The sequence below is a fragment of the Adiantum capillus-veneris genome, chromosome 25 (genome assembly GCF_014529385.1).
Source record: "Adiantum capillus-veneris isolate H3 chromosome 25, ASM1452938v2, whole genome shotgun sequence".
Classification (NCBI taxonomy): domain Eukaryota; kingdom Viridiplantae; phylum Streptophyta; class Polypodiopsida; order Polypodiales; family Pteridaceae; genus Adiantum; species Adiantum capillus-veneris.
Genome location: NC_140955.1, coordinates 53,067,078 through 53,093,994, shown reverse-complemented (window position 1 = coordinate 53,093,994; position 26,917 = coordinate 53,067,078). Strand labels below are relative to the sequence as shown.

Here is a 26,917-nt window from a genome sequence, read left to right as displayed (position 1 = left end):
GCTCATGCGAGCTCTTTCCATAGCTCGGCAGTACACTTGGGGGGCAGCTGCTTGGTCCACTCTCATGGGCCCGAGACTTCAGTTTGAGCTATCCTCCACCAGCAGGATGATAGTGATGCAGGGTAGTCGACCTACACTCCAGCCTGCTACAGAGCTTACTCCACAAGAGTGGTGCAGTGAGAGAGAGGAGTGTTGGGAGCTCATCAGCGGCCTGACACTCTGGTTCATCTGGCGGGCCCGCCGCTTCCGCATCTTTGAGGCTCGCCCTGTACCACCAGCAGAGACTGTTCGGGATCTCTGGCTAGAGCTGATCCATACTCTTAGAGGACAGTTCGAGAGACTCCAGGGCAGCTCCGACCGCATGCGGGAGCGTAGAGAGGCTTTCCTTCGACTCTAGCGTCTTGGGCCTTTTTTCACCATGGTCCAAGGTGTGCTCAGATGGCACTACCGTCCACTTGTGTGGCTTTTCCTCCTCCATTTCTTGATTTAGCCTCATTGTACATATGCTGTTTTTTCATTGGGAGAATCTCCCCATCATGCTTGTTGTAGCCCTCTCTTGTAGAGGTGGTTGTAGCCCTATGGGCTGTTTCATTAACTAATAGAAGGATCTTTTTCTCCGAAAAAAAAAAAAGGTCATGAAACATAGATACAAATGATTCATTGAAACCTTCATACTTCTGTCATTTCTTTCAATCATAGAAGTGAGCATTATACCTTTAACACTTATTAAGCAATGTACACTTCTATTGCACTGGACCCGTGTGTACATATGATGTGCTAGCCCCAGTGAAACCGGCCTGTAGGGCGGTAGACTTTGGCTCTCACCCGAAACTTTACTTCAGACTTTAGGACACAGAGAAACTTTGCAAATAAAAACCGCAACGGGAATTGACACTTCAAACACACATGGCTTGGAAGCTAGAGCGCTACCAAGCAATCGCCAACACCCGTTGGCCCGAAAGGTTGGCGCCCCTTTCGGTATTTCTTTATTGTATTCAAAGAGGGAATAAAACCTGCGATTTCCTACGAGCTGTCCGACATAATCCAGGCTTAAAATGATCCGTTCTGGCCCGATTTCGTCAGCATAACTGTACTAGGACGCTTCACAGACAGTATCCCCAGGCAATAAGTGACTTTCCTTGCGCATACGGACACTATACAAAACCTGGTGACAATCTACAACACGCTGAATTCTCTGTTTTTTGCCCTGAAAATGCGCCAGATCACCGCACAACAGTCCCCTCGCATCCGTGGACCTCCTGGGTATTAGGGACTGTTTAGGGCCAAAACCCTAAACCTGTAAAAATACATAGCAGGCTGTATTTCCCTGTTTTGGGCTTTGATTCGCGAGCCGGTCGCATCTGTAGCAAGTCCTTGAGCTCCTCTACCTGTATGGCTACTTGCCCTTTGAATTGGACGAGATTTTTGCTTTCTAGACTTTTTCAAGGATTTGCTTCTTTCTTTTTCTCTGCTTATTCCGCTTTTTCTCATCCTCGATGGAACTAGAGTACGACGAACCATCGGAACTCTTTGAAGACGAAGAAAAATTTGGGTTGTCCTCGAAACGAACACACTTCTTGGATCTACTTACCACCTCCAAAGTCGATTTCTTGCCCAAATAAGCTTCTTCAGAGAGTTCTTTAAGCTTTTCATTAACTAGTTTCTTTTCTTTTCAAGAGCTTTGTCAAACTCTTTCTACGAGTACAGTTTTTGCTTTTCGACACACGACTTTTCTTTTTGCTTCATTATCGACTTGAGAGGAGGAGAATCGACCGCCTCTTGCCATCTAGAGTGAATCTCGTCAAGCGGGTAGTTCTTCAGGTGATTCACATATTTTGGGTCCTTGGAGTGCTTGATTAATCTTTTGATACATGTGTCAACGCGGTTGACGTTTGTACGGCTTTGTCAAGATTCCCTGCCAGAAAGTTGCCAAAATCTCCTTGGGTTTCTTCTATTTCCATGTTGAAATTTAGCTTTTCCACAGACCAACAGTCAGAGGGGTGTCGTCTCTATTTTATTCTCCGCAAGAATCCATGTGTGCCATAGAAAGGATCAGATCCTCCGTATAAGAAGAATTGTTAAGAGCTTTGATACAAGTTTGGACACTCCAAGCAAGAAATCAATAGCAACACACAAATGAAATCTGCAAATAACTAAACTTGAATAGAGAGAGAGAGAGAGAGAGAGAGAGAGAGAGAGAGAGAGAGAGAGAGAGAGAGAGAGAAATGAAATGTAATTTTAACGTCTTCAAAAGGCCAAAATGACCTATGAGACCAAAAGGTTACATGTGGTGAATCTAATACGAGGTCTGGGTACAAAAAGTACAAAGAACTGAAAAGAAAATAGTGGGTAGGGGTGGGGTGAAAGCTGATACAAAGGGTGAGCCGATACAATGGAGCACTCTGACAGTCGAGGCATCATATACATATACATCAGTATCCAGGACGGCTCCTATGTCGCGCCAGTATGGTATGGATCCTCTGTCGCAATCTACCTCGATATCGAGAGGGCCCTCTCATCCGTGGGTGACGGGACCGTCCCAACTCTATCGCCCGATCAAGCAGTATGCCTCTGGTGCCTCTGGTGTTGTTATGTTGTGGGGGCTGCTCGAACTCCTCTGTCTGTGACTGAAAGAAATCTGTAATCTTCCGCTGTCGTTGGATCTCTCTCATTGTGCCCCTCTTCAAGAGGTCCTCTCTGTGTTTGCAAATCTCCAGTAAGTATAATCCGAGGCATCTCTCATCCTGGTATCTCATGACTCTAGAAAGTGGCCCAAAACCCTCTTTGAAGGGATAGTGAAAGCGGCCTCGTATCTCATAGTATACTGGGCAGTGGCATATTTAATGTAGCTCTATCTGTGGCTAGAGAGAGAGAGAGAGAGAGAGAGAGAGAGAGAGAGAGAGAGAGAGAGAGAGAGAGAGAGAGAGAGAGAGAGAGAGAGGAGGAGGAGGAGAAGAGAATTTTAATGTCGTAGGAAACTATCCCAAGAAATGAAATGTTATATTAACGTCTTCAAAAGGCCGAAGTGACCTATGAGACCAAACTGATACAAAAGTGGTGAATCTGGTACAATGTCTGAAAAGTGTGAGAGTGTGAAAATAAATGCGAAAAACTAAATACAAAGTATTAGATAAACTTCCTAGGAGCATTCTGGGTGTCTGGCTAGAATGCTTCTAATCCTTTGTTGTAGTCTCCTCCGGTGAAGTGTGCTTCTGCATCTCGGTCGTGGTTGTCTCGATTTCCTAAGCTTAGTCACCCTGTCAATGAGGGTGCCTTTGGTATGAATGTGGGTACTCCTTTGTGCTCGCTGCTGGCCTCTTGTTTCTCCTTCCATTCGTGCTTCTCTCGATCCGAAGAAATCTGTGATCTGCCTCTGAGGTTGTAGTGCTCTTTGTCTTCTCATTAGATTATCCCTGTGCCGATGTAGTTCCAGTAGGTACAGGCCTAAGCACCTTTGATCTTGGTATTGCATGACTCTATCTAGAGGTCCAAAGCCTTCTTTAAATAGGCAATGGAAACGCCCATGTATCTCATAGTATACGGTGCAATGGCATATGTAGTGTAATTCTGTCTCCGGCTCCATTCCGCATAACTTGCAAATTCTGCTCTCAGGTTTCCCCTAAATCTACCAAATTCAATTTCCAGTTGGTGTGAGGATGTACGAATCTGACCAATAGCACATCTCAAACCATGAGACAGGTGGGTATCCATGTAGTTCGGGCGAATCACAAAACCATCTTCAGATAGCTGTAGGAAGTTTCCTTTGTAGTCGGCCATCTTCGTGCCTAATTCTTGTGTGGGGTCTACCCATGTCCTCTTAGTGTCCAACTGTATAAGATCCTGGCGGATGATTTTATTAATCTCCGTTCGTGTGATTGCCAGTGATGGAGCCTCAAGAGAGTATTGGTAGGTGGGTAATCTTTCCATACTGAACCCGTGTCTCTGAAACCACGAAGACAGTTGCACATACCAGCATGATGTATCTCCTTTCATTGCTAACTGTCGAGAGGATTCGAGGGCCAATCTAGTATATCGGCAATTATTTGTATCCCACAAACCATCTATAAAGGACACTGATCTGGTAAGAGCTTCAATTTTTATCGGAGGGGCAGCTAGTTCCGCTCGGATAATCGCATGTGGTACGGAGGCCTTGGCTCTAATCATTCGGGAAATCATAGATACCAACGGTCTCTCCATTGGCTTCCAATTATCCTGATCCACAGATGGTCCCCAAATCTGGACCCCATAAAGCATAGCCGAAGCCACCACAATATCAAAGAGCCAAAGTTTTGTTCGTAGTTTCTGAAACTGCACTTGTGAACACATCCTCTCCAACCCTCCCAAGGCCGTAGAGGCTCTGGACAATCTAGCTCTGCTGCTTTCTTAAGAGTAAACTTCGGTCCTGTAAATACCACACCAAGGTATTTGTATGCATCTGTGTACTCTACTGTATCCTGGCCATATGCAAATGTAGGTGCCGATCTCTTAACCCACTGTGGTGTGGTGTTAAACACCATAACTTTGGTTTTACCCAAATTCACCGACAGTCCGCTGTCCTCCGCGAATTTATGTAATGCATCTAACTGCCTCTGCATTCCATTTGGTGATTCTGCTATCAATACAATATCATCTGCATACAACAACAAAGGGATCCATGACCCTGCAAGTTGAGCACCTCTGTCACCCTCTCTATCAATGTAATCTGATACCTCATCTATATACATACCAAATAAAGTAGGGGACAGTGGGCATCCCTGCTTTACTCCAACGGTGGAATGAACAATGTCGGAATCCCCTTCTGGAGTACGTACATAAACAGTTACTGACCCATATAAGGCCATGATCCCCAAGATAATCTCTTTGGGGACCCCTAACTCTTGCATTCTGCGCATCAATCTGGCCCTTGGTACCGTATCAAAAGCTTTCCGAAAATCCACAAAGCAACAATACATCCTTCTCCCGCTTGCTCTTCCTTCCTCAATAATGGCTCTGAGCGTAAGAATATGATCTAGAGTGGAATAACCCCTCGTGAATCCAGCTTGTCCTGTTGCCCTTATGCCTTCCTTCTCTGCCCATCTACTCAATTTTTGTTCCAGAATGGATGCGTACAGTCGGGTCAATGTGTGACCCACCATAATGGTACGGTAGTTCCCGGGTATCATAGGATCCCCTGACTTGAAAATAGGTACGATAGTAGATAATTTCCAAGATTCAGGTAATCCTTCACACATGACCCGATTAAACAGACGAGCAAGGACTTCTGAAAGTAGATCCCTTGCATGGATCAGATGTTCTGCTACTAGACCCTCATGATCATATGCTCTTCTTGTCTTCATCTTATCAATGGCTTTTTCCACCATTTCCGTAGTAAAGAAAGTACTAGTAGCAGGGCATGGCCCTAGCGGATCTGGTAATGGAGGCTGTTCAGATACCATATATAATGATGTTACATATTGACCCCAAATCTCAGGAGAAGTAATTGTCGGAGGCGATGAGTGCTCGTGAAATAAACGCCAGGCCTCATGTGAGTCCTGACTCAAGAAGAGCTGATATAAATCCTTCTCCAGTTTGGCTAAAAATGCCCTTTTCTTGCAATGTACTATACGCCGAAGAGCAATCCGAGACTGCTTATATGTGATGGTCCCAAGTGTAAGCTCTTTCTGGACCTGGGTTCTCGTCTCTCTGCATTCCTCGTCGTACCAACTGTTTTGAGGCATGTTCCCAGATCCTCTCTTCTGATCAGGCTGAGTATGTGGGTATGCCTCTTGTGCTGCTCCATGTAGTATCTCTCTTAGCTGAGAAGTAATCTCCTCTACAGTATATACTGGCTCGGCTGCCCACATCCTATTATAGATCTGTTTCACATAGACTGAATCAGTCTCTGGTGTGAAAGTATATCTTGTGTGCGTCTTCTTCCTTTGTACTTGAGAGGCATTCTATTGGAAGGAGATTGATAAGGTCAAGAGAGCATGATCCACTGCAATCCCAACCGGTCTGGGTCCCACCTTAAAGTCCTCGATACTAGAAATAAAGCTTGGTGAAGTCATGACATAATCCACTGTGCTGGCCCCATGCCTGTGCGGGAAGCATGTGAATCCCCCAAATAAAGGGAAATTCTCTAGACCATTAAGTATGGCCAAACCATGTGTAGTTGCCGTCTCCATGAGATGTCTCCCATATTCAGTGTGTTCTTTATCCTGTGAGTTTCTGGTAAGCCCCTCCTGTGATAAATCCACTTCTCTGAGAATTTCCTCAGAAGTATCATAGAATACTGCTTGAGAGTTGGCCGTTCTGGCATTAAAGTCTCCTAAGAGAACGATGTCGCCATCTCTAGAGAACTCCCATATGTCATTATTCAATATGGAGAAAGGGGACTGTCCTTTAGGTGAGGAGTAGACTGATGTACTTGGAGGGAAGTAGCATATAGCGATATATAGAAATCTACCTGTCTCGGCTCTCATTCTCATCCACATATACCTTGCTTGTTCATCTTTCCTGATAATCTGTAGTAGTGGTTTCAGCTCCTCTTTAAATAAGACTGCTACTCCTCCTGAACCCCGGCTACCTCGTAGAGATCTCTTGTCTGGTCGACCAGCTGTTTCCCATAAATACCCCTTCACATGTGGCATAAGCTGTCCCGGTATCTGGTGTGTCTCTGAGTAGAAAACTATGTCTCTGTCCCTAAAGCTGTCTTCAAAGGCACCTACATCTAGCCTATATGATCCATTACAATTCCACGCCTCTATCCGGAGCGTCGCCCCATAGGTCTCGCACCGTCATGATGAGCGCTTTTCGAGAACCACTACTTTCCCTCCTCTATAAAAGGCGATTTTCCCCTTTTCTCTTGATGCCCTGATCTCTGGCATCAACTCTTGCATGTGTGCCACTTGTGCCAATGTAAGGTCATCTCCCAGGAAAATACCGGTTTTCTTAAGAGTTGGCCTCTTCTTTAGAAATTCTTTCCTTATTTCTATATTCGGGAAGCGGAGAATAAGTGCCCTATCCTTTACGTTTCCCTTCTCATCGACTCCTTTCTTGCCCACTCTCCATGCACTTGTGTGAGTAGGCTCTATGATGCCCATGCATTGTAGCAGTTCCCTCACCTCTTCATCTACATTCTCTTTGTCCTTGACTCCTGTGACCCGCACATGCAGAGCCCGAGTCTTCCTTTTCTGCTCTTCCTCAATGGTCATATTAATAATGGTGGAAGTAGGTGTGGTCTCAGGCATTTGGGCCTTCCCTTTCTTCGCATCCTCAATCCATTTCTCTGCTTCATCAACCTTTTCTTGTGTTTTAACAAGACGTTCCGCCCATGAAGATGCTGTTTTCGATTTCTGTTCATCTCCTTCCCGTAGAGCTTTCATCTGATCCTTCATGTCCTCGAGCTCCTTCAGCACCGAAGGTTGGTCGTCTCCCTTCTCCTTAGTTGCAGATTTGCAAGCCACAAGTTCTCCTTTTAGCTCCTCGATTATTGCATCTTTTTCCTCCATGTGCTTTTCCATATTTGTTCTCCATGCTTCAAAACTTGCTACTGCCTCATCGAGTTTCTTTTGCATAACGCATTCTGTTACATTTACTTCGGCCTTGATTAGGTTTCGTAATTCCGTTTTCACGATCTGAATTTCCTCATTCTGTATCCCTCAGATCTCTCTCCTTAGTTCTCTCATCATGTCTCCATACATGGAGTTCTTGTAGCTCTCAGCGTTCGCGTGCATTTCCTTCCTGATGTCATCCCTCATATAGTTTAGCTCTGATTTGAGCATCACCTGGACCTTCTCCATCAGTAGCTCATCATGTATCCTGGAGGTTTTCCCAACGCGTAAGGATCCTGGTGATAGTACAGTATCTTTGTTTCTCGGTTTGAAAGTAGCCGTTGCTTTTTTTGGGGTGGTGTAGCTATCTACACCCGGCCCTTCCCCTTCGGTAGGCGGGTCCATCGAACGCGAGCCCCAAATCTGGGATAGGGTACTAGGGTACTAGGGTGAGGGACTGAGAGTATGGCAAACTTAACCAGTTTACCTTAAGGCCTTAAATCGCTTTAAATTGGACGCAAAGAGAAGGCTTAAAATCTCTTTAGACTTAAAATTTACCTTAGGGCTTAAAATTGAAATAAACTTAAACATAGGGGATCTTGACTTCCTACGCGTAGAACAGCTAGGGCGACTCTTGGCCTTGCTACGCGTAGAACAGCTTGACGTGCTACGCGTAGGACTGCGCGGGACAGACGTGCAGCACGAGCCTCAGGGCAATGTGAGCGCGAGCCTCAGGCAGTGTGAGCGTGAGCGTCAGGGCGGTATCAGCAGCCCGCCATGGTCTCCTTCTCGCGCGCAAAGAGCAGGGGCATCAGCAGCCCGCCATGGTGTCCATCATGCGCGCAAAGAGCAGGGGCAGCAGTAGTCCTTCACGCGCGCAAAGAGCAACCCGCCCTCAACAGTCCTTCACGCCCTCAGAGAGAGAGAGAGAGAGAGAGAGAGAGAGAGTTGACAAGGCAAGCCGGAGTTCCGAGCCAAGAGACACTGGCCTCAATGATTGGTGCCCCTTCCGGTATTGCTTCTCAAAGATGCAACTCCCCAAGGGTCAAGCTCTCTCCAAGACTCTACGTCTAGATGCTTTCTGAAGACTGGCCCTAGGGCACTTATAAACAGTACAACGGATGCCCAAGAGCAGAGCACCAAAAGCATCAATTCTACAAGCTCTTGACACTAAAATCATCTGCACTAAAAAGCATGCGAAAACTTGTCTTGCCTTACAGCCAACGCAAAACACGGAAATCTGTACAACAGTGCCACGTTGCAGCCAACGCATTTTACGAAAATCTGCCTCAGCCTTTGTGCTCTGACTTTTTACGGTTTTAGGCCCCTCGCCGGTGTCACGTGCACATGGCTCTGTGTGCTACGTGGACATGCTTCATCAACTTTCAAAGCCAATTTTGCACCTATCTCTAGATAGGAGTGTCGAGAATCCTAGGAGGATCAATATTGGCAATTATGTGACCCTATTTGCAGGACCTGCATGTTCGGACGAGTTCATTAGATTAGGTTTTTCAATTTTGGAACCCTTTTGCATAAATGGTTTGTACAAGCGTTTTGACAGATGTTGTTACATTACAGTGTGCTTCGGGCATGACATGCATGTAGTTTTAGGTTAGAGGAATCCAATGAGCATTTCCCGCATCAATCAGATTCCCGTGTGGGCAGATGTGCAATAGTTTCACCCAGAAACTTAGTCCTAGTCAAACTTAATAATAAATCATTTTAATGATTTATTTTATAAAATTTTTACAGAGATTTTGTCCCACCTAAGCCTTAAGGAGTTTATAACTGGAAAAACTCACCTATGAAGGGAGCAGCTTGAGCCATCGATTTGCATCAGTTGCAGCTAGCACCAACGGCAGACCTGTCCTAGAGTTTTTTCTCCAGATTAGCCCCAACGCTTTGGAGGCAAATCGGCCAGTGTTTTTACCAGATCGACCCTAGTGCTATCAAATCACAGTAGATGAGCCAGCTCTAGCACTCAGTCCCAGTGTTTTTGCAAATCAGCTGTCTGGCATTTTGGCTCACCCTCACGAGCACATCCTCGCCAGATCAGCAATTCAGCCCAGTGTTTTCAGTTTTCAGCCCGTTTCCTCACCTAAGACGTCGTGGATCTACTAACGCTAGCCTCCCTACTGCAGCCCGGTATTTCGGCAGCCCATTGAGCCTCTTCTTGGCCATTCCCTTGCTGCATCGAGTGCTCCCATTGCTTCCCATCTTTTGCTCCATCATCATCTACGTTTTCTGCCTTGCTTTACGTGACAAATCGGCTGCGTTTTTGCAGCCAGCTTTCAGCCCTTTGTTTCCAGTCACATCGGGAGTGCAAATCAGCCCCAGATTTACCCCTTGGTGGCCATCAGCAACCCCTCATACAGACGGATCCACAGGTGCATCAAATCAGTCCGGGAGGAGCTTCATCTTGAAGAGTTACCGCTGCGACATTCCCCATCGAGTGAGCAGAGTCTGCATTGAGGTATTGCATGTGTGTACATTCCATTTATGCAATCAAAAGCAAATACCACATCGGCAGCGGTGTGGGAGGCCCTTGAAAGGGTTGGTTGGGACACGACAGTCAAGAGACCGATCACAGATTTCTTTGGATCGGGAAAGCCAGGAGAGCAGCCACCAGCGCAGAGTTGTGCCCGCGTGCATACCAGAGGCACCCTCATTGACAGGGCGATTGAGCTTGGGAGATCGAGGCGACCATGACGGAGACACAGGAGCACACTCCATAGACGGAGACTTCAGCAGAGGATCAGGGACATCCTAGCACGACATCCGGAGTGTCATTGAGAACTTACTCTACACTTCATTTTCACTGTCACTACTCACTTCTCATTTTTATTTTTTGCATTCAGTACATTTGTACTTTTGTATTCAGACATTGTACTAGTTTCACCACTTTGTATCAGCTGGTCTCATAGGTCATTTGAGCCTTTTGAAGACGTTAATATATCATATCATATCATATCATCTCTCTCTCTCTCTCTCTCTCTCTCTCTCTCTCTCTCTACATGTCTACCCCTCTCTCATTATCTCTCTAAAAGGAACCATCATTTGTGCTAAGTAACACACATTGAAGCAAGAAAAAAAGTGAAGATTTGTGGAAGTGTAAAGTCTAGATCTTGTCACTATTTCAATTCTGTTGCATTTGACAATTGGTGCTCCATAAGTTGGTTGCGTTATGTTTTTAAAACCCTAACCCCTTTAGGCCTCTCGTCCATATCTGCAAGTTCTTTCTTTAAAAAACTCTAATCCCTTGCCCTCTCGGCCATTTCCCCAACTTGCCAGCGCGCCATGTCACCAACTTGTGACAAACTTCTCGACAATGCACACATCATTCTTCTTTGCACTAACTATGTGCAGGACCTAATTTCTTTTCTCGGTGAGTCAGTTGTCCTTGGAATACGGCCGCAGTGTCTTGCCAATTTGTCATTGCACAAAGGTGGCAAAGAAAGATGGCCCTCATCATAGCTGCTATACATTGTGAGAAAAGCAACATCTAATGAACACATCACAAACCAATATTCCTCTGCCAGTGGTGCTGCGAAAACTCCATGGCTGCTATTGAGTCACCCCATGATAGGGAGGCTTTCCAAGAATTCCAAACACAGCACAGCTTGCCCTGGAGCTGTTGCAGGGGCATTCATACCAGTAGATGTTGGACGATAAGGTGGAGAGGAAAACCACTATGCCCAGCACCACCATTCGACTCTTTTGATCATCCCGTCTTCCTCCACAGAGCACCCATCATGTGTCTCTTGAAGACCCGCCTTCAATCTCTTCCTGATCCGAGGGTTGTGTCCTTGGGACTTATCGTTAACTGCAGATCTTCCCATGCGACCTAGAATGGCACAGCCTTTTACAATTATGCATATGGCTATACCCCTCACTCTTCCCTTTTGATCCTATCTTTTTCCTCCTCTAATGTCTCTTGAGGTTATCTCATCTCCCATCGTGTTCCGAACTTGATTGCTGCCCCAACACGCTGCTTTATAAACACAGCACAGCTGGCCCTAGAGCTATCGTAGGGGCAGCCATACTAATATATGTTGGATGATGAGGTGGAAAGGCAAACCACTTTGCCCAGCACCGTTGTTCGACTTTTCTGATCCCATCTTCCTCCATTGAGCAACCATCATATGTCTCTTGCGTACCCACCTCCAATCTCCTCTTAATCCGAGGGTTGTGTCCTTGGGATTAATCATTAACTGCAGGTCTTTCCTATGCAGCCCAGAATGGCGCTGCCTTTTACTCTTATGCGTATGGCTACGCTCCTCACTCTTCCCCTTTGATCCCAGATTTCTCCTCCTCTAATGTCTCTTGAGGTTAGCTGACCTCCCATCGCATTCTAAACTTGACGGCGGCCCAGCATGCTGCCGTTGCACCTGTCTGCTTTCTCTCCACTACACCATCGCTCAAAAACCAACTTTTCCAATATCACACCTTCCCAACATGACACTTGTACAGTTTAGGATCAGCGCTCCTGCTTGGTTGTTGCTCTACTTCTTCCTGCGCTACTGCTTGAATGTGCATCCCTACAATTTCACAATCTAACACTCCTGCTTGGTTGCTCTGCTTCCTCCTGCGTTGCTGCTCCGATGAACGCTTGTACAAATACAGAATCAATGCTCCTGTTTTGCATTCACTGCTCCTCTTGCAAACCTGCTCTTGGCCAGCTGCTCTTCGTGGCCCTCCTCTTGCTGGCTCTGACTCATTGATCATGTTGCTACAGGCTCTCTAGTTGCTGCTTCTGTTACTACAGGCTCTATAGTCTCTGCTTCTGTTACTTTATTTGGATCCTGCCTCAAAAAGTCATCGTGACTGTGCTTTCCCATGCTGATTGCTTCAATCATAGACCCATGCCTTGAAATCTCATTATGAATTTGCTCCCCTTTTTCTGGGTCTCCAGCTCTAGATCACAGCTTTTAATTCTTTACCTTGGTGCCCCTTGTGATATTCTTTTATCTTTGATCTTCAGAAGGTACAACTTTCAAGAGGAGGACTCTTTGCAAACTACGAATGCAAGGATGCCAGAAGCCTCGTCCCTCGGCCTGAAAAGCATCATATACAAAAAGCTGGCACCCAAAAGCAACTTGCCCTTGTGCAAGCTTTGCCACGTCAGTACTTGCGAGCTTTGTCACATCATCACTTGCGAGCTTTTTTTATGGTCCTCTCTTCAGTGAGTCACCACGTTCTCACTTTTGTGACATGCCCTCTCGTAAAGAAAGAGTAATGGAGACGATTACACCTGCAAAATTCAATCTGATTCTTTAGGAGACGCTGCCTTCATGCATACATGCCAATGACCACAGCACATTCTCTTGCATGCATTATACCATACAGTTCCACAATTAAATTTCTATCCAGCCATCATATCCTCATGAGAACTCTTCATATACCAGCTTAGCAAGAGGTTGGTCTCTCATGCATGTCTGTATGCACTCATACCAGATACCCAGTCTATCTCATCCAAATTGTAATGGTTATACACCAGAATCAAATGCTTCACAAGACGAGATGGAAATGACATAGATGCACATATGCAATCACAGAACATAAAGACATCCAAATAGAACTTAACGATCCCCAGACCGCAACTTGCATCGTTTAGAGAGTCTTATTTATAACTAAACGATTCCTTAATTGTAGTGTCCTGTCTAGAGGTTCCAAGTACAACTAAACGATCCCCAGACCACAATCTACGCTGTTCAGAGGCCTCCATTTACAACTAAATGATCCCAAACCGTAGTCTGCACCGCTTGGAGGTTCATCGAGCAGCATTGAAAACAACATTGCAACCAGAATCAAACAAGTTTAATCAGCACCAAAATAAGCTCATAGCAAATATAATCTATTTGAAACAATTCCCACACAGTATTCTCAGACAGGGATCAAAAAGTGTCTATATACAATAGCAAAAGCAAGTAGGGTTAGTTTCCGTAAGTCGAAGGACAATTGCCTTGCTATTCGGGTTCGAAGTAATGGTTCTATTGCAGATATGAATAGTCGCATCATTTCGATGATGCCAAGGCATTCCCAAGTGTTCATCACAGTGTGCTAACTTCATGATGTGAAAGTCCGCCTTGCCGTGGTACTGATACCACTATAACCAAATGGTACCACGTGCCAACTAAAAAGATCAGAATTGGAACAGACTCTAACACTTCAACACAATTGAAACTGAGAGAGAGAGAAATGAAATGAAATGAAATGTTATATTAACATCTTCAAAAGGCCAAAATGACCTATGAGACCAAACTGTTACAAAATTGTGAATCTGATACCATGTCTGGGTACAAAAAGACTAGAACAAAAATACCACTACTACTAGAATCCATCCTCATCTGCACTGTGGATGTCGAGAGAGTATGGCTCGAATCCTCTGTTGTAGTCTTCGTCGATGTTGTGTAGCCCCTCTCCTCAATCGCGGCTGTCTGGATCTCCGTAGCTCTAGTGCTCGGTCGATGAGAGTGCCGGTAGTGGTCGAATGAGTGTGGGCCGAGCTCTACAATGATGGCTGCTCCTCTGGCTGTCCCATATCTAGTGAAAAGAAATCTGTAATCCATCTCCGGGACTGTCTCTCTCTAGCTCTCCCCAGTAAAGTGTCTCTATATCTGTGTAACTCAAGTAGATATAGCCCAAGACATCTCTGATCCTCATAACTCATGACCCTAGAGAGAGAGAGAGAGAGAGAGAGAGAGAGAGAGAGAGAGAGAGAGAGAGAGAGAGAAATGATATGTTATATTAACGTCTTCAAAAGGCCAAAGCGACCTATGAGACCAGAAAGTTACAATGTGGTGGATCTGATACAAAGTCAGAGTAACAAAAATAACAACAATAACAACATAACAAAACAAAATAAAAATACTATGGAGAGAGAGAGAGAGAGAGAGAGAGAGAGAGAGAGAGAGAGAGAGAGAGAGAGAGAGAGAGAGAGAGAGATTCCACACAATAGACATGAACTAGCGGAGTTCCACTCCCAGATGCTCTGGTGCCCAAACCCTTGCTCCCTGTTTGGTATTTCTTTTATATTGATCTTCGGAAGGTACAACTGCCAAAAAGAGGGTTCTCTATATCTACAATTGCAAGAATGCTAGAAAACCCCCCTAGCCCTCTGATTAAGAAAGCACACAAAGGAGGCGTCCCCGCATCTGGCTATTTCTGCACAGTCCCCCACTTACCCCTCCCCCCCAACCCCACCAGCCTGCCCGCCCACCGAAAAGCAAGGCACCCCCACTTACCCTATTCCTGCTAGCCTCCCGTGGCTATAAAAACCAACCCTGGCACCCCACTCTCAGCAAATTCAGCCGAGAAGGTAGATCTAGTGCACTTGGATGTGTGGGTGGTGCTGCATACTTTATCCGATTGGGAGGTAGAGGTAAAGGACCGGATATGCTAGCTCTCTGTGAGAGAGCTAGAGAAAGAGGAGCATTTCATTTGCAGATGTTCGATGTAGTGGTGGAACCTGCAGTTTGAGGATCAAAGATCTTTGGGGTTCTTTCCCTTTGAACTTCAGAGACACTAGACAGCCATTCTACGGGAGAGGAGACCTCACCTGCCAGGCCATCCACGTATAGCACGACTACTGACTTTTTCATCCCACAGGACCAAGTGTGAGTACTGCTGTTGAGACCACTCGAGCTTCATCAACATCAGCAGGTGTCACAAGATGGGCACCACGTGCCAATAGAAAAGAACAGACTGAACAGACTTTTGGCACTTCAATAACAATTGAACTGAAAGAGAGAGACGACACGTGACACGGAGTGGCAGAATTCCACCCCAGAGAGTATTGGCCCCAAACCTTGGCGCCCCTTTCGGTATTTCTTTTTTTTTTTCCAAGAAAAAGATTCTTCTATTAGTTAATGAAACTGCCCATAGGGCTACAACCACCTCTTCTAGAGAGGGCTACAGCAACCATGATGGGGAGACTCTCCCAATGAAAAACCAGCATATGTACAATGAGGCTAAATCAAGAAATGGGGGGAGGGAAAAGCCACACAGGTGGTCGGTAGTGCCATCGGAGTACACCCTGGACCATGGTGTAGAAAGGCCCAGGACGCCATAGTCGAAGGAAAGCCTCTCTGCGCTCCCGCATGCGGTCGGAACCGCCCTGTAGTCTCTCGAGCTGTCCTCTGAGAGTGTGGATCAGCTCTAGCCAAAGATCGCGAACAGTCTCTGCTGGTGGCACAGGGCGAGTCTCAAAGATGCGGAAGCAACGGGCCCACCAAATGAACCAGAGTGTCAGGCCACTGATGAGCTCCCAACACTCCTCTCTCTCACTGCATCACTCCTGTGGAGTAAGCTCTGTGGCAGGCTGGAGTGTAGGTCGCCCCTCCTGCATCACTATCATCCAGCTGGTGGAAGATAGCTCAAACTGAAGTGCCGGGCCCGTGAGGGTGGACCAAGCCACTGCTCCCCAAGTGTACTGTCGAGCCATGGAAAGAGCAGGCATCAGCCGAAGAACTCGAAGCCACACCTGTTGTGCCAAAGGACAGTCCCAAAGACAGTGACTCTGACTCTCCACAAGATGGTCACAAGCTGCACATGCGGCCGAGAGACCACTATGCACTAGCCAGCTCCCAACTGTTGTAGCTCTGTGTGCGACCAACCACTGAAACAAGGTGACTCGCCTCGGCTGTCTGGAGTTCCACAACCTCTCCCAGAAGGCTGCCAAGAACTCAGCTGTGAGACCCTCCTCCTGCCAATGAGGTGTTGCAGCGGGGCGGGCCTCTCTCTGTGCTACTAGTATGTGACGTCCCAGTCGAACAGTGTACTGAAAGAACGGGACACCTGGGTGGTCTGCAGAAGAGAAAGGGTCCCTCCAAAGCCACTCTCTAGGATCCCATTGTACTCGTGCCAGTGGACAGCACTCCCAAGCCCACAGTCTCTAGTGTCCAGTCTCAACAGCTGCTGGGTTAGGATCGATGACACAAGTCCTTCCACAGATGCCCACCACTCGGATCCTCTGAAAACAGCACTCTGCCACCTGCGGGGCCTCTACTGCAACTCGTTGTAAGCGTCCCTCACCCTGTAGCTCGAAGAAGAAGGATGGAACAGTCTCTGAGCAGGCTCGGACTGAGATGAGAACCTCCAATCGTGTGAAGGCTCCCATCCACCTGGGTGCTACTGGCTCGAGAGCTGTGAGCCACTCAGCTGGAACTGCCTCTGAGATGTCCTCGCACATGCTCTGCACCCCTCTCTTGCCCTGTAGCTCGAAACCCTGCACCTCCTCTGACAAGCCTGAAAACTCTACCAATCACCTAAAGAGCGCGCTGGACCCGTTGCCATGGGACCCCAAGAAACATGAGGCCGACTACCAACCAAGTGGCCTCTCTGAGTTCTAACCATGGGGTTCCAAACAAGGGGCTGTCGTAGGCGCTCCTCCGTACAAGTAGGCTGTCGCTGCTCCAGGCCTCGCCGCAAGTGCTCCCAAGATCGAAGCAAACTCACAGCGAAGCGGTCCTCCAGTCTCCTGCTCAAACCAACTTTGTGCATCTCTGTGAAGATCCATCTGGTCGAAGGGGGCCTCCAGCCTGAGGCACCCTAGCACGAAGCCGCTGTAGCAAGAACTCCTTCCAGGGCTCCTCACCTGGAAGAAGTCCTCTGACGATGAACTTCCCAAGAAGGGCTCTGCTCTGCTATGCTGGGTCAATGATCCCAGGCCCTCCCTGTGAACAAGGAAGAGAGATGACCTGCCAAGCCACTTTGGCTCGGGCTATCTCAGTGTCATGTCCTGACCAAAGGAAGTTCCCGATCAGCCTCTCTACCTTGCTGATACAAGAACTTGAGAAGATCCAGCAAGAAGTGATGTACCACATAGTCGCCAACAACACCTGGTTGGCCACTACTACTCTGCCAGCCAAAGAATGTCGTGCTGAACTCCAGTGTAACAACTTCCTCCTGATAGACAGGAGGAGAGGAGCAATCTGCTGCTCGGGAGACAAGTCCAAACCAACCTGACAGCCCAAGTACCGAACTGCAGTCCCTGGGGGAATCCACCTAAAACCCTCTCTTTGCATCTAATCGGGCACAGGAGCACTACCAACCGAGAAAGCCACTGTCTTTCTCCAGTTGATCAGTGCACCAGATGCACAACAGAAGGTCTCCAGAGCCTGCTCACACCTGTGAAGTTTGGCCTCCTGGCCATCTAAGTACAAGACTGAGTCGTCGGCAAACTCAGCGTCCAGTAGCTCGTCTCCCCGAATAGAGAGTGCTAAGCCCCGTAGACCAACATGCTGCGACACCAAAAACCTACTCATCGCCTCCGCATAGAACAGAAAGAGGAAGGGGGCAAGAGAATAGCCATGTCTGATTGAACGTGTGAGCATGAAGCGATCACCTCTACCTCCTGCCAAAAGTACCTGACTGTGAGTCTGTCTGTACAAAGCTGACACCCCTCTGATCCAAGCATCTGAGAAGCCCATCCTGCGTAGAGTACCCTCTAGAAAGTCCCAGTCCACTCTGTCCTATGCCTTCTCAAAATCGAGAAGAAGAATCACCAGGTCCTCACCATGGAGTCGCGCTAGGGTAGAAGCCTCCCAAAAAGTAAAGATGTTGTCAAGGATACTGCGTTCCTTGACAAAACCTGTCTGAGTCCCATGTATAAGGCTCTCTAGAAGTGGCTGGATCCTCAACTCAGAGCCTTGGCAAGAATTTTGTAGGCTGAGTTGAGGACGGTGATGGGGCGTCACTGTCGAATCTCATCCAAGGAGCCACCCTCCTTGGGAATGAGGTAGATCAAGCCCTCACTCATGCTGTTAGGCATCACTCCTGTGTACAAGATGTACTGAAAAGCACTACAAAGATCTGGGCCAAGCAAGTCCCAGTACTCCAAGAAAAAACTGGGAGTCAACCCATCCTCACCTGGACAGCTACCATGGGGGAGGGCACTAAGAGCCGTGTGCACCTCCTCAAGCTGAAGTGGCAGCTCAAGCCTCTGACGCATCTCCTCAATCATAAGGCAAGGCATCTGTGCCCACACCTTCTCCCTGCATGCATCTTGACGCTCTGACTGAGGCTCTGTAGACAATAACTCACGGTAAAAGTCAGTAGCAACTGCACACATATCCTCGGGCTCAAAAGCAGCTGACCCGTCGGGCCTCCTCAACTGACTGACCTTGGCATGCGAATACCGAGGTCCCGCTGCCTCGAAGAAAGCACCAGTCACTCTGTCGCCCACCTATGTCCACTGAGATGCCTGTCGATGGAAAGCAAACTCATGTCGCCGCTCCTCTGTGCTAACAAGCTCCTGGCGAGCCTACTGTAGCTGCTCCTCCAACCAAGGACTGTCTGGATGCTGCTCCTGCATCCTCTGCAACGAAGCAATGCCCCATCTGAGACGCTGCTCCTCCTCTCTCGCTGCAGCCCGACGAGCCAAAGACTCTTGGAGAAAGAAACGACTAATCTGAGCTAGTCCTGAGGCCACTCTGTCAGCAGTAGAATCCTGCGTGTCCAAGCTCTCTGTCTAGAGAGCCTCTACTCGCTCTCTGAGTGCAGAGTCCAGCAAGACCCTCTCTGGGATGCGAAGCATCGTGCTCCCTCTCCTCTGCCTGTTTGCCACTGTGAGGAGCATTGGTGCATGGTCCGAGAAGGAAGTCCCTTCCTGTATTTCTTTATATTGCATCAACACAGTACAAGCCGATACTGCAGACTCTGCACCTTCTCCAGGAAGCATGCCAGAGAATGAGTCCTAACCTCATATTTAAAGGCCCTAGGCCCCAAAAGCAGTTTACAGTAAAAAGCCTTCAAACTCAAAAGCTTCTGGTCCAAAAGCAAAGCCAAAAAGCTGCCAGCATAATTTACGGAAATCCGTACAGCTGCCACGTCTTCAGCCAGCGCAAAACGCGGAAATCCGTTCAGCCTGCCACGTCATCATGCCAGTGCAATTTTTGGAAATCTGTCACGTCATCAGTTTTTCCTCTGTGTGTGGATCCTGCTTTATTTTAATTCTTTATGACACTTGGGGCCCCATCAGACGAGGTCCCTGTAAGTTGGTAGGACTTCTTCTTCTGTTACTTGTTCTTCTTAGGGTTTAGGCCCCTCGGCCGGCATCTGCAAGTTGACTCCCTTCTTTAGGGCTTTGACACGTCATCAGTTTGTGACATCTCCCCTTCTTGAAAGAGAGTAATCGTTCGCGATTACAGCATATCTGCAAAACAACTCGAGTTAGCTCAAAAAAAATTCCGAGGGACATTCTGAGGGACAATCAGTTTGCTCTTTTTGTTAAGGAGTTAGCTTCTCCTTTCGTCTCTTTTGATCAAGGAGTTAGCTTCTCCTTTCGACTGTTTTGATTAAGGAGTTAGCTTCTCCTTTCGTCCAGATCGGAACTCTTGATATTCTGGCGTAGTAAAATTAGCCGTCACACCCAAACCGTACTGATCTTCCACGGGTGTCTTGATACACTAAAATTACATACCCAGGCAATCTCATCCAATTAGGAATATTAAGTAGCTGGCACATCACATTGCAACACAAATGCTTACATATGCATGTTACAAGACATAGAAACATAAAGTCGCCGATGAACACTCCCTCCGCAAATAACCATCCAGGTCCGGGCCATGAGCTGTTCAACGACTCCCTCATCACTCCTCCTGCAAATAACCTAAAAAGGTCCGGGCCATGATATATAGAGGCCTTTTACAACCAAACGCCCCCCAGACCGCAGCCTGCGTCGTTTGGAGGTGCTGAGAGTAATCACTACTCAGACTTCTTAATATTCCCCACGTAAATAACCATGCAGGTCTGGGCCATGAGTAACAACAACAATACTCTCCCCGTAAATAACCATGTAGGTTCGGGCCATGAGTAACAACAACCAGCATTTTTCAATCATTCAATACTCCCCCCGCAAATAACCACAAGGGTCCGGGCCATGAGTATGAACAAGCATTCTCAAACATCATTTCTCACTACTCCACCCGGGAGTAAAATCACCAATCATTGAAACCAGTATTAAAACCAGAGTCAAACAATTCAAATCGGCACCAAGACAGGTTCAAAACAGATACCATCCGTTTCAAACAAATTCCAAACAGGATCACCAAACAAGTTCTCAAACAGATTTCAAACTTAAAAAGCAATCTCGACATCAATCGAGCTCGAAAAGTCGACTGACTTTCCATCTTGAAACCTGCACCAAAAATTAGGGTTAGATTCCTTCCATAAGGTCGTAGCCGAGCATAGCATGGTCCATCAGCTCTTGGACATACAATGTTCCCCTGGCGGTGACGGTAGTCCCAAGATAGTAATCGCACCGAACCTCCGAGGTAGTCTGCTCGTGAAGAGACATCTACTGAGAGATGTCGAGAAATTTCAAGTTATAATCTGCTAGGGTTTCCATGGCAAGCATTTCAAGATACCCCACTCTGCCAGAAGCTGCACTCTGAAGAAAGATGTCAGAAATCATATAACTTCGGGCAAAAAAATTTTCTTGAAAGCTTGCCAAGTCCTTGGAGTATGCTGCTTGGTGGCTATCCACATCTGTATGGCACTGCCTCTGAGAAAAAACAGCAGCTCGAAACAAATCTTGGATCCTTCTCTTGTAAGTGATCTTAATGGCTTATGCCCTGTAAGACATGATCGGTGAAGACGGGAGCGCGCCCGATGCGCGTTGAAGTAAGGGTGGGAGTGGCTAATGAGTCCGGATTGGAGGGCAAAGATAGGCGAAGATACCTCGAATAAATTTCAGAAGTCTCTGCTTTGCTCTGTCTGCTCTTTTGTGGGACAGGTATGCTTTCAGAAAAGCACATGCCCGATGCTCTGATACCACTGTCACAAGATGGGCACCATGTGCCAATAGAAAAGAACAGACTGAACAGACTTTTGGCACTTCAATAACAACTGAACTGAAAGAGAGACGACACGCGACACGGAGTGGCAGAATTCCACCCCAGAGAGTATTGGCCCCAAACCTTGGCACCCCTTTCGGTATTTCTTTATATTGCATCAACACAGTACAAGCCGGTACTCTAGACTCTGCACCTTCTCCAGGAAGCATGCTAGAGAATGAGCCCTAACCTCATATTTAAAGGCCTAGGCCCCAAAAGCAGTTTACAGTAAAAAGCCTTCAAACTCAAAAGCTTTTGGTCCAAATGCCAGCGTAATTTACGAAAACCCGTACAGCTGCCACGTCATCATCCCAGCGCAGTTTTCGGAAATCTGCCATGTCATCAGTTTTTCCTGTGTGTGGATCCTGCTTTATTTTAATTCTTTATGTCACTTGGGGCCCCATCGAACGGGGTCCTTGTAAGTTGGTAGGACTTCTTCTTCTGTTACTTGTTCTTCTTAGGGTTTAGGCCCCTCGGCCGGCATCTGCAAGTTGACTCCCTTCTTCAGGGCTTTGACACGTCAGCAGTTTGTGACAGTAGGGACACAACATCAAGAGGCTGCATCTTCTAGAGGTGTCATGCTTGATAGATTAGTGGCACTCAGCCACCTACGAGAAGACCCAGACACCCGCATCATAGACCTGATCAGAGGTATTATTGAGCTCAAGAAGAGGAAGATGCCAATGCATCACAATCATGCAGATATGCATCTTACCATGCCCTGAGAGACATTCTCAATGATATCATGTATATTTTGGACAATGATATATTTATAGATAAGCAACTTTCTCGTCCTTTTTAACTTTAGGCTAGTTTTTCTTCTCTCCTTAGATGAGAGATTCATTTTCATTGTATGTAATGTTCTGGTCTCATAGGCCACATTGGCCTCTTTGAGATATCATTCTTTGTTTCTTTCCCGTGCACACCCCCACACACACAAACACACACAGTGTTATAAAAGTGGAATAATTGAAACTTGGTTTAACCGAGGAAGAGAGTGTGTGTTTTGGTGGCAGAAGTGGGTGCAAGTTCTCTCCGGAGGAAGAGAGGCTAGTGGTGGAGATGCAGGCAAAACTGGGGAACAAATGGGCCAAGATTGCCTCATATCTACCAGGGCGAACCGACAATGACGTGAAGAATTTCTGGAGCACAAGGCAGAAGAGGCTGTTGCGAGCACTGCAGCGGCCTGGAGCAGCAGCAGGTGCCAGTGCATCAGGGTCACCATCATCATCGTCATCTTGTAAACCAAATGAAGGACCCCATTTTGCCCATTTCCTCTCCCATACGGACCCCCTCCTCCATGACAGCATCCTTGACCCTCTTGGCAAAACGCACTGCTTCAACGAATTCGCTGCGTTCCAGGTATGTTTTTCTTTTCCATTTTCTGGTCATCATTGGCAAGGTGGATGGGTGCACAAAAATATGTATTGGAGTATTTCCATAGACAATTCTCTCTGTGTGAATATCAATGTATATACTTTTAGTGTTTCTTCAATTTTGTGAGATTGTGATAGAAAATACGTATCTATTTCATTGAAGTTTTTTAGTAGGGTGATTTACGTAGGCTAGACTGAAGATCCCCTGAACTACAAATTGTGAGGGTTGATTAGCTTTGATCCCTTAACTACAAATTGTGAGGGTTGGTGCTATTAACAAGATTTAACACCAAATCAACGGCTTATTAGATGCAAGTAAGGCAATCTTGTACCTTGAAGCAAGTGGGTATCATGACATGCTTGTTTTGTATCCCTTCTAAAGAGCAAAAGGTTATTCTTTCATTTGTGTGCTTTCACTTGGAAGCATAGACCTCTCTTCTTTATGTGAAACGCCAAAAAGCCTGCAAGTATAAATGAATTTCCAGCTCTCTATCAGTTCTACTTGGCCAGCAAGGGGATTTATTGCCATCTTCAAGAAAACACAGATGGCATGGCACAACAGAGAAGACCTACCTTCAGATAGGGTTTGGTGAGAGTGTCCAAACTTCAAGGTGTAGAAAATCTTTGTTCTGGTATGGCAAAGCGTGACACTTGCGATTTTATGGGAATAATCGACAGAAAGCGTATTAATCTTTTAATGCAGAGGCTTTGGATGATTTGTATGACATTATATGGACAGGTAAGGGAAATTTACAGTTATGCGTTTGGCAAGTTACATAGAGATGTTGGATATGTGGAAATCGGGAAATGTAAATCAAAGCTATATGCAAAAATGCAGATTACATATCTTTTTCAGAAAATGGATAAACTTTGCTAGATGCATCTTTATGCTCTTCTGTTATGCAAAAACTGATGACCTGTCATGCGGGTGTTTGTAGTGTGCACATGGTCGCGGTATGTGACATCTCTGTAATGTCTCTCAAACTCAAAACACCTTTATTTTGTCAAACTGGCTAGAATACACTCTCATGTCATTAGTGGCAGATGGGACCTCATATGTAAGTGAAATGGAGTAAGCGTAAGAAGCCAGGCTATGCTTGTACATAGATTCAGCAGACAGTACTGCGATTGTTTATATGTATGTAAGTAGAATGTGGTCAGGCAGACACTTGAGTTTATGCTTCGTTGGAAATGAACCTGGGGGTGTGGAGTGTACTTGTGGTGATCAGATGCAGCTGATCATATAGCAGCACAAAGAGGCACATGCTTAGTTGTCATAGAGCTTTTGGTGTGAAGGTTTTGTTGATCCATACAATCATGCCTCCAATGACTACAACACAATCTCAGAAAGACTATGGAGTCTTGTTTTGGATTGTGAGTGACTTGTGAGAGCAGTCACTTCATGAAGAATATTAGTGCTTTGAAATCTGGATCATGCTGTGAAGAGTAACATCATGGAGTATTCAGGGGCCTGTGCAAATGCCTGTGGCTATGTGATGAGAAATAGTACATCAGTTGCTGGCACTGTAGCGTTTTTTCTTCGCTTCAGATTTGCAAATTCCCTAGTTAGGGACACTTTTTTTGTTTTGATCACTCCACGTGAAGCAGAGCAGAGATGCATGTTGCATGCAGTGTCCCATAAGGTTTTTGTGAGTATATACCATGATGAAATTTTCTATGCACATCCGTCAATATATAGGGCTTGAAGAACGAAAGCTGTTTTTTGCAGATGCAAAGTCCTACTCGGTCTGGGGGTAATGCAATGCACTCAGGTGGTGGGTTCATGCAAGCATTAGATGAAGTTGAAGGTGAAGGTGGGCTGTTTATAAGAGGGCAGCCAGTGGGTGATTTGAGGAGGTTGAGGCATCCTGGAGGTGGGTACAACATGGTGTGTAAACCACCATCCCTTAATGCAGCTGAGGATGTATTTATGGTGAAGCTACAGGATCTTGTACCAAATGAGTCAGTTGCCGCCTTCATGGACTCCTCTGACAATTCAAGTGCAAAAATTCAAGAATCCAATGCTCTTCCTGCCTCCAAGAATGCTAGGTTAGTGCTCAAAAGAATGCAGTGTGTTTTTGATCCAACACATTGATGCCTTTTACATGCAAGTCAGAGACAGATAAAGATTAGAAGTTGGCTTATGTGCATTGTACTGAAAATGGGGTTGTTCACCATTTCAATGCACGTTTTATACCCTGATTCATTTCTGATTTCATGCAGATCTGTTGCAAAAAACAGAAGGCCACGATCTCGGAGAGAGTCTTTCCGAACTGGGTTTGATAGTATCGTTGCAGAGAACCGTGACATGCATATGCTTCTAACCGGGTCCGCAGAGGATAGCTGTATGCATGACATGATGGCTTCCTCTAATGTTCTTACTCAACCACACTCTATGCTCATGCAGAGCTGCAATGTGACAATGGTACAAGATCCCCATTTGTTGACAGCAGGTAGCCTGGATCATAATCATAACAATAACAATGCAGGTGAAGGTCCAGATGATTTCAAGCCTCCACATGAGCTATATGGCTTGAATGTGAATGTGCCCCCTACACATCCTGATGAGCACTTGGATGTTTTCCTTAACATGCAGCTGCACTACGATAGCTCGGCGTGCTCCACTGCACCCACTACGGCGTCGACCATCTCGGCTGGTGGGCGGCCGGACAGCCCTGGCTTGGGCGGTCTCTGCGACTTGCCTCCATTTGCCATTAGCCAATGGGACAAGCTTCCTTTGCTCTACCCAGATGAGCCCAGCCTGCCGGTTCAGCCCGATTGCTGCAACATCATCAACATCAAAGAAGAGGTCACAGACTCCAGTTCTTGCTCACCAGACAGCGTTCTTGTCAGCTTCCCTAGCGATGTTTTCGACTCTTTGGAACCCCTCTCTGGCCCCTCATCCTCATCTAACTGGTGGAAAAGCTAAACAAATCAATGGAGAGGTGCAACAAAATCTGGACACCATTTCTCAACTTCACCTGTAGCTATATCTCATTGATAAGCCACATTTTCCTTCTTAACCACAATTTTGCAAACAACCCCAATTTTTGATGCAATGCAATTCATTGCCATACAACACACACACACACACTGACAAAAGGAGCAAACAGAAAGAATGTTTAACCTTATTACTAGCAAGCATCTTCAATATTTGGACCAGACCCTAGGTACACACCTCCTTCATGATCTTTGGCTTTCAAAACTAGTCAAGTTTCATGGGAATATTGGCATTGTCACAGTTGAGCTTATGTCTTAAATCTCATAACTTGGCTTGAGGTGCATTTGGCTTTGGGAGAAATGTGCCCAAGAGCAGGCACCAAAAGAGGATATTCATAGACATTCAAATACAAGATTGTAAACAATGTCTCACTTTAACAAAAATTTTTAAAACATTATCTTGTAACGTGGAAGGATAATTAAACTTAAATAAAGTTAAAGCAATTAGCATCAGATGTCATGCTTGCACATTTAAAAGGCCAAAGCTTAACTGTTCTTGGAGATAAATAACTTTCAAGTTTGAGTATGCAATTTATTATAGCCTTGAAAACAAAGCTTGTTTATACTTTGCATTCAAGTTCAAAAGCAATTTGGATGCCAAAAACTATCAAGGGTACTCCTTTTTGAAATTAAAGCATCTCATACACTTCATAGCCATGCTCTAGTGGGTATGAGCCTTTTTTCTACCTTATCCTTCCTTACAAGGCTTTATTGATAAGTGTTAACCAAAGCACACTACTTACTGTCCACAACGGAGCATAGTTAGCTACAACCAAACCTAAAGTACTTGCTTGACTATGACCTCCTCTTATAAAACTCCTTGGAAGTTCACTAATCCTCATTGGTGAAGCTCTCCTTGTGCCTTCATGTACCATCATCATGTCTTTTTTTTTTTTTGGCTTTGAAACAAACTTTGTCTTTGAAAACTGACATCCAAAAATGTTTCTTGAGAAAGTGACTTCCTCCAAAGTGTGTCTCTCTTTCCCATCTTCTACTCCTTTAAAGGAATTCCTCCATGTTATTAAAAAAGGGACACCTTTGGTTTCTGCTTAAGTAAAACATGGAGGAATTTAAGCTTACTCAAGTGAAACGGTTGATTAGACGCTCCATGTTTTACTTAAGCATCTACTTGAGTAAACCCTAAACCCTGCCTAGTCTTCTAGCAAAAGAAAAC

General features: G+C 46.1%; 1 protein-coding gene across 1 annotated transcript in view; it reads left to right on the top strand.

The window, feature by feature from the left end:
- LOC147424890 (uncharacterized) overlaps nt 1-26,122 on the top strand; it is a 46,666-nt gene extending 20,544 nt beyond the window's left edge. Inside the window, exons 2-4 of the mRNA XM_086500573.1 lie at nt 22,384-22,729; nt 24,473-24,792; nt 24,967-26,122. Coding sequence (XP_086356699.1) covers nt 22,384-22,729; nt 24,473-24,792; nt 24,967-25,672 — 1,372 coding nt within the window. The 3' untranslated portion in view covers nt 25,673-26,122. The remainder of the gene's footprint in view (nt 1-22,383; nt 22,730-24,472; nt 24,793-24,966) is intronic.
- Nucleotides 26,123-26,917: the final 795 nt, after the last annotated feature.